At 43.4% G+C, this 13,791-nt stretch overlaps 1 protein-coding gene across 2 annotated transcripts; it reads right to left on the bottom strand.

Annotated features, from left to right (window-relative positions):
- Positions 1 to 2,528: 2,528 nt before the first annotated feature.
- DLK1 (delta like non-canonical Notch ligand 1) lies at positions 2,529 to 13,474 on the bottom strand. Of its 2 annotated transcripts, none has more exons than XM_090034037.1 (5): positions 13,102 to 13,474; positions 12,898 to 12,961; positions 12,350 to 12,480; positions 6,909 to 7,050; positions 2,529 to 3,478 (listed from the first exon to the last, which is right to left on the bottom strand). In XM_090034037.1, exons 1-5 carry the CDS (start codon positions 13,289 to 13,291, stop codon positions 2,734 to 2,736), a joined length of 1,272 nt encoding a protein of 423 aa, XP_089890163.1. In that variant the 5' UTR covers positions 13,292 to 13,474; the 3' UTR covers positions 2,529 to 2,733. The 2 variants fall into 2 exon arrangements, with proteins under 2 accessions (XP_089890163.1, XP_089890164.1); XM_090034038.1 differs by having other exon boundaries at positions 13,225 to 13,451.
- Between the last annotated feature and the right edge of the window lie 317 nt (positions 13,475 to 13,791).

The raw sequence follows: 13,791 nt of genomic DNA, 5'->3' as shown, positions 1-13,791 counted from the left end.
CCGGAAACCATGGGCTCCGTCCGGGTGGCCGTCTCTGAGGTGCCGGGGGGGGGGGGGCCACAGAGCCCAAGGGAACCCTTGGGATGCGACGCGTGCCCATCCGCGTCATGTCTCTTGTAGGCTGGCTATGCCTGGGACTGTCTACCCTAGGGGGTTCACAGGCAGAGTCTTGGGCCCTCCTGCACAAACTGCGCTAACTCACATGCAGGCAGGCAACTGCGCCTGTTTGCGCAGCCTGTTCGCATGGCTCCGGTCACATGGCTCCCTGGGGGGCTGGGCAAAGTAGGGCCTGGGCGGAGCTTGACCCAGCCCAGCTCCACTCAGCCGCCTCCTCCCACTCAGTGAGGCGTTAACCCCCTCCCACCACGCTTGCCTCTGGCTGTGCTGGGGGGTCAGCTGGGGGCTCTGCGGCTGCTGGGGGGTTGGCGGGGGGCTTCGGGGGAGTGGGGGCACGGCGGGCTTTCACCCGTGCATCTCTTGCCACTTCAGAGCCTAACTGGAGCTTTTTTTGCTGTGTTCATAGACTGGGTGTCTGTGAGGGAGCTCGTTCGAAGCTGCCTCCATTCTGAATAAAGCTGTTGCGAGCAATGTGTGCTGGTGTTTGCTCCCTGCCTGCTCTGGCTAATGTGTAATAGGACCCATGAACAATTGGACTGTTGTCTCCCTAGTTGCTGGGCACTGCATGGAGTCTGGGTCTAACAACCACCACGGCATGAACCCTTCACTGTGCTGTCCTGCCTCAGGCACTCCAGCCACCGCAGGAGAAAGAGCAATGAGGAGTGGTAGCTGGGTAGGAGCCCCTGAGCTGCACATGAACCCCTCATGGGCTAGGTGCAGTCCATGGACCAGCAGTTGGACAGCCTTGCACTAACAAATCGAACCTTTTATTTATTGGAGTATTAAAAGAAAAAAAAAATCATATGGTAATGACCTAAATGCATTTTTGTAAAATACTTGACTATGGACCTGTTCTTCATTACAGACATTCTGAGTAACTGCCAGTAAGTTTATGTGAAGAGCTATTATTAAGCAGTTGAAAGAAGCTAAAAAATGAATCTGGGGGGAGAGAAGGAAGTAAAGTATTAGTTCTTAAGATATCCTTAGGAATGTTAGTTTAGAAAAAAGCTCATGTAACCTCACAACCCTTTGCTCACATATCCTGTTGCTTTCAATTCTTGAATATCTGGTCTTTTTACTGGATATTTTGTTTTTACTAAAACAAAAGGAGAAACAAAACTTGTCTTCAAGGAATGAAGCAGCAAAAAAAAGCTTGATACAGAGCAGCTGTATTCCAGGTCAAGCAAGGTCTTTTCAGTCTATGTACTTGACTGAGCTGCAGATTGCAAGCACTATTTGAATGTAAATTAAGTGCCAAGGCTTCATTCAGGGAGTCGATGGAATTTTTAAAGAAAAGTCGGAAATATACCTGCTTACTTGTGGATGGCATCACTAGAAAAAGGGTTGATAATGGTTCCGAGCAAGTTCTCAACATTATTATTGATGAAGACCAAAAGGCAATTTATTTATGTAGACAGCATCCATTTCATTGTACAGGAACATCCTGTATCCCTAAGGCAAGAGAAATAACAGTAGACACTTGGCTAGAGCAATGGTTCTCAATCTTTTGGGACTCAAGGGACCCCTTGATAGACTTCAGGCAGCCCTTGGAAAGCACCAGCTATTTGTTTGAACTTATTTTTGGACTATGAAAAATAAAACAATTCTGTTGCAAAGACCTCCGAAAGACCACAGAAGGTCAGAATGTTTTCAACACTATGGATTCCCATTTGAAACCTTAGGGTTTATTTTGTAAATCATGTGTAGGTGTATGGAGCATCACCCCATGATACCCCTAAAAGGATGTCATGGTACTCAGGGTGCTGCAGAACCCTAGCTGAAACTCATTGTGCTAAAGAGATCCTTAACCTGAAACAGACTCAGCTGGGTATCAGCAGACAAGAGTATTTTCGATTTTTTCTTTGCCTCCAGACAGTTCTAGGGTTACAACAGGTGAAGTGGTTTATTGTTAACATTTACGGGGCCAGTCAAAGTTAGTTCCTGTAATATGGGGTATAATGGTCAAAGGCAATTTTAAGGTAACCCATGAAAAGACAAACACGTGCCTTAAAAATGAAAAGGGAATTCTTGTCTTCACACAACTGAATTTTGTTCTCTCCCCAACTATTTCTACATAATAGCAACACTGTATTATTCTGTAGGAAAGCAGACTTCAAAACAATGATTAAAATTGATTGCAAAGACTTTATCCCAATGAAAAGACGCACTGGGTATAAGTGTCTGTGACAAGTTTCCTCCAGCATAATAAATTTGCAATACTATTACACATAGCCATTAATTAGTGTTTATTTTAAAAATAGGGATTTTTAGATTTATAAGTAATTTACAAGTACTGTATTTCCCAAACAAGTTGTATATAATACAAAAAAGCTGAAAACAGCTCTTGTGGCAAGATATTTTTATTTTACAAAAAAAAGATGCCTTAAAAAAATTAGATTAACATCCCTTGCTTTGTAACCTTATTCTTTTAAAACTTTTATTTTCGGAAATGAAAAATTCATTTGACAGTACAGATACAGTATATTTCTTTACCACTCAGCACAAACTACAACAAATGTAACTACAAACATGGATGGCCACCACAGGTAACAAGTTCAGTATATTTTACATATTGCTACTAAATCTTGCAAGTTGCTGCTAGGCTTTCAAGTATGCCTAGATTGCTGTATAGTTCTTGGTGTAATTAGTCAGTTTGATCTTCTCTGGGAAAATAATGTTAACTGAGAGGTTCTCCCCATTGTTAGATTTCAAAAAAAAATTCTTTTTCTTGCGGAGAAGATGGCTGTATTTGGCATTTGCAAGCCACATTTCACATTTTGAGAAAAATACAATCCCAGTAGTACCCAAAACAACAAGACAAGTAAGTAAGCCTAGTACAATGAAACATATCACCTGGCTTTTATTGAGCAAAGGGTCTGCATTTTGGATTGTTTCTTTCATTGTTATCTTCAAGACTTCATGTTCTTGATGATGCACTGATTGTTGATGAGCATTTGGCGGTAAATTATAACTCTCTGTGTGTTTATTCTCTATATTGATGCCATCAAGACTTGTGTTTCTTTTGGGATGTTTGCAGGTTCCACCAACAAATTCTGGCTTACATAGGCATTCAAATCCTCTTTCAGGATGTTCATTACATGTTCCTCCATTTTCACATGGGTGGCTAGCACAGAATATAATGTGGCTGCTGCAGGATTTTCCTGTATAACCATGGGGGCAATGACAGCTGTAGCCTGCACCAATATCTGTGCATGTTCCTCTGTTTTTGCAAGGGTTGGATTCGCAGTCATCTATATCTATTTCACAAAAGTTGCCAGCAAAACCAGGAAGGCACAGACAGGAGGCATGGGGTGCAAACCCATTATCATCAACACATGTTCCTCCATTCTGACAGGGAGAGCTACAACAAAAGATAACAAAAATCATACACAGGAGTTTAAGTAAAATTCAAATGGAATAAGTCACAGTGAAACTTTTATATAACTGGACAGGCTAATTTGCCTTATAAAATAGTGATCCATATTGATTCCTAATGGAAATCCACTGAGGTCAAAAGAGTTGACTCGAGAATGAACTTCAACATCTTTGTCAATACATGCTATATTCTAATGTTCCGCTATATATTACAGTCTCTTCTGCATGTATTTTGGCCAGGATGCTCATACGAGTATGCAAATCATATCTCAAGAGATGTGAAAAGATTCAAAACTGTTTTTGAAATCAAAGTTGCCCACTTTGTTTGCCCAGTTAGAACTTGTTATCTAAGACTGCTTGCTGCCTAACTGAATAAAGACACATGGCCAGTTTGGCTTTTTATTTCTCCCTTTGCTAACTATTAATAGCACAATCTAGGTATGAAATGGTCCATGTAAAAAGTATATAAGCATAGCAACCAGATGTGGGGGGGTTGTTTTTATTGTATGTCTATAGCTTTATGTCACACACTGTACATTGGAAAATCAGGAAAAATTTCTGGCACTGTAAAACAATACAGCTTCTAAAACAATAAAAATGTTTGACAAATCATTTGGATATACATTAACAGAGAAAGGTAAGGTCAAAAGAGAAAATGCATACAATAAAATCTGTATTTCAAAGGAATTAGGTAGGAAGGTCGGCATGTCACACATTTACTACAAAGTAAATTGACTTTACTCCATTGTAGATGTGTGGTGGACATACAATAAACAGTCTAACTCTACTTTGAGTTTACTCTCAGAAAGTGAAGAGTAACTCTGCATCAGGGTAAGTCACACCAATGAATCATGTGCCTACTTCCTTGGTCAACTTTATGATAGCCATTTGTTCAATACAAACTGGCTTTTCTGCCACCTAATGGACAGGCCCTGTAATACTGGATGTAGCTACCTTGGGGAGCTGATCATGTAGGTCCTACTTAGTGAGCATGTCTACACATGCATTTACTCCAGCCTAGATTTACTATGGTGTAGGCTAACCAGGAGTAAAGGTTTTCAGGCAGGCATCCACACATGCGGGGATTAGGGAGAAGATTTTCACTCAGTTCCCTGCAGCCCTGCAATGGGTCCCTGCTGCTCCAGGAACCCCCTGGGTTCTAGGTAGCAAAATTACACAAGATTAGGGAGGTATACTGAGACATAAGTACATGCACATGCTTACTTCGCAGCAAAATATGTTAATGCAAAATTAAGCAGCTTGGAGGGAGCTCAGAAGATGCATAACAAGGATAAAAAACCTTTCACTGCTAGGTCCCAAATTTGAATCAGACCACATCAGCAGCATCCAAAAGTTGTTAACATTTCGTGGCTGTTTTCTAGCCTGTGTACATTGAGTGAACTATCTCATTCCAATTCATATTTGATAGATATCAACACAATAAAAACTAGGACAATTACCCCCCTTATTTTAGTCTCCACAGAAAAGTCAAGCACTAAATGGTCATGGACAATGAACTATCCCCTCAACACGGGTGGACCCAGGATTGCAGAAAGATGCATGTGGCTAAATCTCCTCTAGCTGTGTGATACATGTGCTGGCTTTATTGTGCATGTGCAGTGAGCTCTCTGAGCTTCCTGGCATCATAGCACAGCTCCTGCCAAAGCCCCACACTTGCCAGGAGCCTTAAGCTCACTAGCTGATCAGCACGGGCCTCTGGTTGGAGCCCCTGCTTTTCCACAGCTCCAGAGCCCAGGGTGTGAACTCCACTGCTAGTCATCCCTTCTTTTTCCTTGCTGCAAAATTCAGTGGAGAGGGTGGGGAGGAAGGGAAGATGAACAGTGGCAGCATGCATCCCCCGGCTCTGGAGCCCGAGAAAGCAGGGGCTCTGGCTACAGCCTGCATTGATCAGCTGGAGAGCTCGGGGAGCTCAGAGCACATGCAGAGCTCTGTCAGAAGCTGGGCTGACATTCCAGGGAACTCAGGGAGCATACCTGCATAAAGTGTCGCCAATATAATGTGCAGCCAACATAATATGTGGTCACAATGCAAGTCAAGTGCCTCTTTATTAAGGATGATTTCCTTTAAGGTTCATTTTGTACACAGTGAATTGAGTTCAGCCATGAATATAGCACTCCATTGGCAGTTATATTATCAGATTATGTTCTTTTGGATCCACATGATTGTTTCAGCCTTTTATCTGTCTGTATCTTTCATTACATGCCTAAGTGACTTTGTTTACTCATGCTGATTTTGTTCATTTAAGAAGATGTAGCTTATCCTTCAGACCTAAAAAATACTTCCTATCTTTCATGTAAACACATACCAGAATCATCTGCATGTCTCCTTCTTGTACCATATGGCTACTCATATATGTGTATCTAAGTAATACTTTTGGTATTGTGACCACACATGCAGCTTTGGCAATTGAGCAAACAAATGATTAACCAGATTTAAAACTGGCTGTGTCCCATACACTGTTGTGATTGGATGAGAAAAGCTGCCAAAGCCAGTTCAATAAGTGCCTACTAAGCAGAACAATTCAAAGTCTGGCTAAATCAGTGGGACTCAGGCTAGTGACTTCATTGGGCTTTGGATGTGGCCCAAAAAAACCCAGCAAGGCAGTTTTAGCAATATGACTACACAAATGGGCAGTTGGGCCCCAACCCCCTGAGATAAGCAGCAGTTCTGCAGTCTCCAGGCTGGAAGCCCCTCCACCTCAGGCTTTAATCCCCTTCTGCTTCCCCAGATTAATAGCCCATATTTGTTGACCTTTGAACACTGCTACAAAGCCCACCTGTTTAGATAATTTTGGGAGTCCTGAGTCTTGCTGAATTTAGAGAATCTGGGGCTCATGTAAGGACTATGTAATTTCCCTTTACTTGAAGAAAAAGGAATTTCCCTCACTCCTCCCTTGCCTGAGAAAACAGTGCACTTCCCATGGCCCTTCTTCTCTGCTCCTGTAAAGAGAAAAATCTTCCAACTTAAATCCCTGGCTTGGGCCTGGGTTATTTTGAGCAGGAAATGGTTGCTGTTTGGCCACTGCTCTGTTTGTCCTAAGGGAACGACATTTTTAATTATATCTCAGAAGGACTTTGAATACGGGAAACACATTCACAAGGTAACAGGAAAAAAAGGAAACACACATGTAAAATTATCACAACAACATGTGAAAATTTTCAACTTTGGTTTTCAAATTAAACACAAAAACTCCGGATAAAACTTTGACCCTATGTGTAAGAGGAATTAATTAGAATGAGCAGTATTGCTTAACAGACAAGAAGCAAAAGCATAAAAACCACATTGAAAACACTTATGCTGCACCACTAACATTTTGTGATTTTTAAGAAAGAAACCTGGAGAAATAATAGTGAAATTAAGGATCATGAAGTTTTACATCAGAAATCAATATTTACCCATTAATAACACATGGCCCTTTCTTCAGATGGCAGTTTTTCCCTGTAAATCCCTGGGCACACAAACAAATATATCCTCCATCTCCAGTTTCTATGCAGGTTGAATTATTTGTGCAGGGTTTCAAAGAACAAGGATGAATATCTGTTACAAATGTAAATATAATTATATTAAAACTCAGTAATGTGTAATACTAAATAGTCAGTAGATGAAGAAAACTAATTACTCATGTAGGAAATAGCCATTAAAAAGTAACATCGAGATAGAATAAATGCACTTTTAAAGGTTCCTCATCCTGCGTTTGATATATTTCCTTTTTTTCCTTTGCTCTGTGTAAAGGAATGACAGATTTTTTCAGTTACTTCAATCACTGTCAAGTTGCTCCTCTCCTGCTGGCTCCCACTTTATGAAATAGGCTCTGATTGCTCCTGTCTATAAATAAGTAACATTATCAATATAATGTTAGTCTAGCAAAGAGCTTCTGATTACTATAAATATCATCTTACACTCCTGGATTCTCCAAGCCTGCAATTCAGATAAAGCAACTGCAATCTGAAAACAGTATATTAACAAATTTTCACAAGTAGCCTGATGTTTGCTGTCCCATCAGTAAGCTACAAAATGCCATTAAATCTCAACTTGTTTCTCACTCTATATTGTAGCCTTTGCTATATGGGATTTAACCTTTGCATGTATGGGATTTAGCTCTGGTATGTGTTTTGCATAGTAAGTCATACACATAATCTTTCACAATAACCCTCTTGATCTAAGACCTCTAAGAACAATTATTGAAACTTTTAAAACATTTTTTTAAATTTATGTTTGAACTAAGACAACATGGTAGCTTTTTGATGGTTCTTGCAAGCTCACATGCTCATTTCAGTTGACATCATGTACATACATATCTTCTAAAACAATAAATAAGCTTTTAAGGCATGTTAAATTCCACATCTAAATCCACAGCATAACTTGACCTAAGATAAGTATCATGAAACAATATAAAAGTTAACTATAGCTCTAAAATTTTTCCAGCTATCCCTCCTGAAAACTAATCTTTCTAGTAGGGAGTATAATACAATATTCTAGTATATCTGTGTTTCTGTATCTCTGGCTGTCTTGATTGCAACATTACTGCTTTATGTGCACTTTTACGTGTAAGCTCTAGTTTCCACAAGGACTAAAATAAGCTTGACTGCTTTTTGCAGCAATGTTGCCTGTCACCCATTTTGGCAAGCTTTAATGGTAGCTACCCAAACAGAAACTCTGATATGTGAACACAGAGACCCCATGAAATATATATACAGTGAGTAACATTAAAGAAACTAAGCACTTAAGAATGCATAACAAGTTCCCAGTTAGGAAATTCTGCTTACAATCCTTGACAAATAAATATAATTTCTCTATTTTAAATAGGCCTCTTTCCTATAATTTTTCCACTCTTACCCTCTTGGGTAACTCGGACGCTTTAAGACATCACTGAGTCCAAGAGCTTTAGAAGGTTCAAAACATTATTATATATTTACATGGGCAATAGTAATAGGCACCATTATGTTATATAGTAAAATAATATTTACAAGGAATATGCTTGACCTTATGCTTCAGAGCATAATGTAATCCCTGACTGTTGGTGCGAGAGCATTTTATTATATAGTTGTCTACTGTAGAATTTCTTGAACCTCTTCTTGAATAGCTGGTATTGGCCAGTATCAGAGAAGACAGGATGAGCCACTGATCTTATCTGCCAAGATGCAGCTTATAGTTCAAACAAACTGTCATTAAGATAACTGGTACATATTCTGAACTCCATAGTTAGAGCAAGGGAAGTTTGTGAGCCATAGTTTCTATGGAAATGGACTGCAGTGGCTTTCCTTCTGTTTTGTAAACCATGTGGTCTGGAACACCTGTCCCCTGTGACATATCCCAAGAGCATCTACAGAAGGAGAAACGCGGGCACATGAACTTGTGTTCTAAACATGCATATGGCCCCAGATCCCACAATGTACTATGCAAACTGGTCTCAAGCCAGCAAAGTGCTTAAACCGTACTTTGTTTCGAACATTTAAGTAATTATATAAAGGTTAAATGTACAACCTGAGCATTGGACTTAAAGGTTCAGTTCAACCCATTATAAAGAAGTTGGCCAGCAGTGGGTGAGTCAGGTATTGCTAGGAACGGTCCTAAGATTTATCTCTGAAGTGCTATGTCTTTCATGAAGATGCACTTGTAGGAATAAATGACACCAAGTTACTGGCTTTTTTCTTTATAATGAGCCACTTCAAACCCCTAAACTGAATGCAGTAAAAACTTTGTTATCTGGCATCGCCTGGGAATGGGGGATGCCGGTTAATCAAATATTCCAGTTAATCAAATGTTCACCGTCTGGTGCGCTCCCTGGCGTCAGTGCGCCATGGGACAGGGAGGGGGGCCCTGTGCAGGCTGCTTTGCCCTGAGCGGTGGGCCGAAGAAGTGGCAAGAACTCTGCTCGCAGTGGCAGCGAAACCCGGAAGTGGGACTTCCAGTTTCACTTTTGCCGCATCTCTTAGATGCCGGTTAATAGTTTTCCGGCTAATAAAGTGCCAGTTAACACAGCTTTTGCTGTAATAATCTTAGACACTGGGAAATGTTTCAGCTGTGGACTAGGCCCACCTCTAGTAAAAATGACTATCAGATGACAGTAAAAATGACTATTAGATGACAATCAGGTGACTTAGTAAATCTACACATGTCCACATGCATTATATAAAATACCCCAGCTGGGGATTTCCAAGAGGTACAATGAAAACCTGTAAAGGCTGTATTATGCTAATCCTCTTTGAAATTTGCACAAAATAGAATAATGCAATTCAAAGTCAACTCTCCCTTTTTCTTTGTCTAACTAGAAAATTAGCTGCTGAGAATATGTGCGTATTTTTTTAAGTATTTAGGGTTTCGATTCTATAGACCTCTTCAGCTTTTTCCACTCTCCGTTCCATAGACTTTATACACTCTCTTTCTGCAGTATTCACTGTCATTTGACAATGTCAAATCAGTCGCTGCTTACAGAAATACCCCTTGCAGAGCTAACTCCTTCAGCTCCAGAAAGTAACAACTTTGATGAAGTGCAAAAACATTCCTTCTCAGGGCTGCAGTGCTCACAAACCTTCTTGAATTTCTAGAGCAAAATTATAAACATAGATTTCCAGCATACTGTGTCTTGATGTAAACTTACAGTTAAGACTGTACACAGTAGCTAAAGATACCAATTTATGAGCATTTTCATGTAAAAACAGAACAGTGGTTGCCTCCCCTTCTTGCAAAAATTAAGCATTAAGTGGGATTAGTTGTCTGTGTTAACAGGTGAATAATAGCAAACTATAGCAACTTTATACAGCAAAGAAAGGGAGAGAGGCCAAGGATGGTCCTAGCCAATGGTTAAACAGCTATTCCATTTCAGATTACATTGCTTTATTGGGTCACTGCAATCATTTGTACCACCATTTGACTGCAGGGGAGATGCTTTTCTCTCCTGACTGCACATGAATGCAAAAACATTGTTATAATAGGTAAACCACTGAATGGCAGGACTTGAAACATATCTAAAATGTTCACACAGGTTATTGGCAATTATATCATGCTATATATGCCTTGTTTATCCATGACTGGCCCTTGGCTTTGTTTGGAAAAATGGTGTGCTGAGTGAAAACATGGGTTTTGGACTTCATTCTGTACAGAATGCTTGGGATTACGGAAATATGCTGAATCAATGCCTCTTTGAAAATACGCTTTCCAAGCTTTAAATAATAAATGTGAAGATAATGGCGAAAATTTTCAAAGGCACCTATAATGATCTGGGGCTTAAGGGAATGACTCGTGACACCTGCTGTAGCGCTGCAGCTACTGGATTCCAGTTCAGGAGGCAGCACTCTTGGAACAACACAGCGTGTTTGTGGGCACAGTGGCTTAGCACACTGTGTTTGCAGTGTAGGCGCACCTAAGTCCCATTCTCAAAGTAACTAGGGCTATGTCTATTCATCTTCCATGCTAGGAAGTACCTTTGAATACACAACACTGCTCTGAGTAATTTGTCTTCTAGACCGGAAGCAGCATAACTGCATTCCCACAGTGTGTCAGGGAGGTGTCTCTGTAAGAGGGGAAGCCAGGCAGATCCTTCTGGGACTTATGGGGCCTGATCCTATGCAGGAATTCCTGGGGCAAGGGTTGGGGGGGGGGGCTGGACCCCTCAAGGCTGGGAGCGCCTGGCTGGGGTGGCTGAATAGTGCAGGGTAGCTCGGAGCTGCCTGTGCTCTCCTACCATAAAGCAAATAGATGTCTACCATGAAAAGGTGGCACATCTTATTAAAACCTTTTGTACAGCCACAAAAACATTTGGGACATGCAAGAGGGCATGGATATCTATTTGCTTTCACTTTGTGCCACCATAAAACATATTATGATGGTACAAAGGCGATGTCTGTTTCCAGATGTCATCACTTTGGAAAAGCGGAGTTACGCTCTTAGGTCACTGAAGTGGTTTTGAAATATTTACCCAGTGTGGAGTGCCTAAGAAATAATGATTTTTTGAACATCAAGCCACATAACACGGCAACACGCTATAAATTTTGGTAAACCGGAAAAATAGCAAAACCTAGAAGATGGGGGAAGGAAAATGGACTGTTTTCTCATAAAGAGTTATCTGGTTTAATAGCAATGTAACTGAATCGCACCACTGGAATTATTTTTTTATCTGCAGTTGCTTAAGTAAGGGAAGAATCAGGCATGATAATTTCCAGTTCTGTTCTGTTCGTCTCTTTGTATTTGAAGACAATTGGTTGAGGACCAAGTTCACGTCTTTCATTTTTATACACTATTTATTTATTGGATAATGATTTTTTAAAGTAATTTGATGTACAAAAGGAGACTTTTACCTTACTGGTACCAGCTGAGAAATTATTATAATTTGCATACAATACTCAGAGTTAAAAAATGGAACTGGAATTTTATGCCTTGTCATAGCAAAGCCCATGACTAGATTATTGCAAAAATACTATGCTTTTCCTTATACTATGATTTTTTAGGGTTTTCTCCCACTCCAGCAAAAAAAAAATCTTTCATATAATAATAATCAGAAGGGACTTCAAGGGTGCATCTAATTGAGTGCATCTACACATGCGCCTTAATGCACTTTAGCCTATTTTAATGTGCGTTAAAGCATCACTGAAAAAGTGCTATTTATTTAATGTGCATGAAGACAAGCTAATGCATGTTTTTTCAGTACCTCACATTGGAGGTACTAGATTTAATGCACATTAACTCAGGTGTGTTAATGCACAAGTAGAGGCACTCATTAGGTTTTGGGCAAAGTATTCATTTCAGGAAGCAGTTATCTAAGGAAGCTTTTGCATGCTTCCAGCACCAGAGGGAGCCTTTTGATCGCTGTTACTTTATCAATAAAGTATGTGCAAACCTATATCACAGAGGCTGCCAACCCATCCTTCTTCGCAGATGCATTGCCATGGCTTGGCACAGCTGCCGTGCAAGCAACCAGGAAAAGGAACGCACTGATTACAGAGAGGTCCTTGCCAGCCGGGTTGACACCTGAAACGAGACACAAGAAAAGATGCAGACCCGGTGTACAGTTAATAATGACTGGGATAGTCACCTGCTCAACCCACAACTTCTAAAGATCACGCTGCTCTCTCTCTCTCCCCAGCTACAAAAAGATCACTCCGGTCCTTGTAAAATACTGCAAACAAAGGATTTTGTAAAGAAAAACGATTCCAGGGGAAAGCAAGCAAGAAGAGCAGCGGGAGGTTGGCCCAGGGCCCCGGTTCCGGGTGCTCCAGGCCACCCTCTCATTCGCCGGGATGTCCGCGATCTCCAGCGGCGGCTGGTTCCCGGGAGCCGGGTCCCTCCAGCCTCCCCCTGCCCGCGGGAAACGCCTCCCCTCCGGCCTCTCCCTGCTTTTCCCTTCACGAGAGCAGCAGCCCCTGCCCGCGCCGGGGAGCCCGTTACCTGCACTCGTGCGGGAGGTGGCAGAAGCCGTTGTCCGGGTGGCAGCCCGCCTTGCACTCGGCGCCTGGAAGGAGAGGAGAGGGGAGGCGAGGCGCGGGGGCCGCCGGGCCGAGCCCCGGGGCGCCGCGTGCGGCCCGGCAGGGAGCCCCCCGCCCCGCCGGACCCGCCCCGCCCCGACCCTTGCCCACCCGGAGCTGAACGCACCCAAGAAACGCTCGCGAGGGGGGACGTGGCTGCGGGCGGGTGCGGTCCCGGTCCCGCAGAGCGGACGAGGCGGGCGCCGGGCTGCCCGGAGGGCGCTGCGGGCGGGCAGCGACGCGGGCTCACCTGCGGCCGGCGGCAGGAGCAGCAGCAGGAGGAGGCAGCAGAGCGGCCCGGGCGCGCGGCCGTCCATGCCCGAGGTGCATGCCCTCCCGCCCGCGCTCTGCCGCAGCCCGCGGCGTGTGCAGCCTGCCCCTCCGACGGGCTTCGCCCCGCCGCCGCCGCCGCCGCCGCCACGGGGCGGGGAGGGGAGGGGGAGGGGCAGGGCCCGGGAGGCGGGGGAGCTCCGCCGCCCCGTCGCCTTCCCCGGCCCAAAGCACCGCGAGCCGGGTGCTGCCTCCGGCTCAGCCCCCAGCCCGTCCCCGCCCGGCTTCAGGTCCCGAGGAACTTATTTCCCCCCCAGGGACACGGGGAGGCGGCTCAGCCTTGCCGCCACCCCGGCTTGTCCCACCCGGCCATGAGGGAATAAGGCAACCCGCACCCGGAACCGGGGTTGCTGACTTGGGAGGCCCCCGGCCTTCAGGCTGCCGAGACGGTAAAGGAAAAACCCCACAGCCGCTGGGCATAACACAGGTTTTAGGGGCGCAGGGGAAGCCCGTCTGCCCTCTCTGCTGAGGCCCCTGGAAAGCAGGG

This window comes from Crocodylus siamensis, chromosome 2 (genome assembly GCF_052110815.1).
Source record: "Crocodylus siamensis isolate JL-2025a chromosome 2, ASM5211081v1, whole genome shotgun sequence".
In the NCBI taxonomy this organism is placed as follows: domain Eukaryota; kingdom Metazoa; phylum Chordata; order Crocodylia; family Crocodylidae; genus Crocodylus; species Crocodylus siamensis.
Note: the sequence above shows the minus strand (reverse complement) of the source record. Positions and strands in the feature narration are given on the sequence as shown.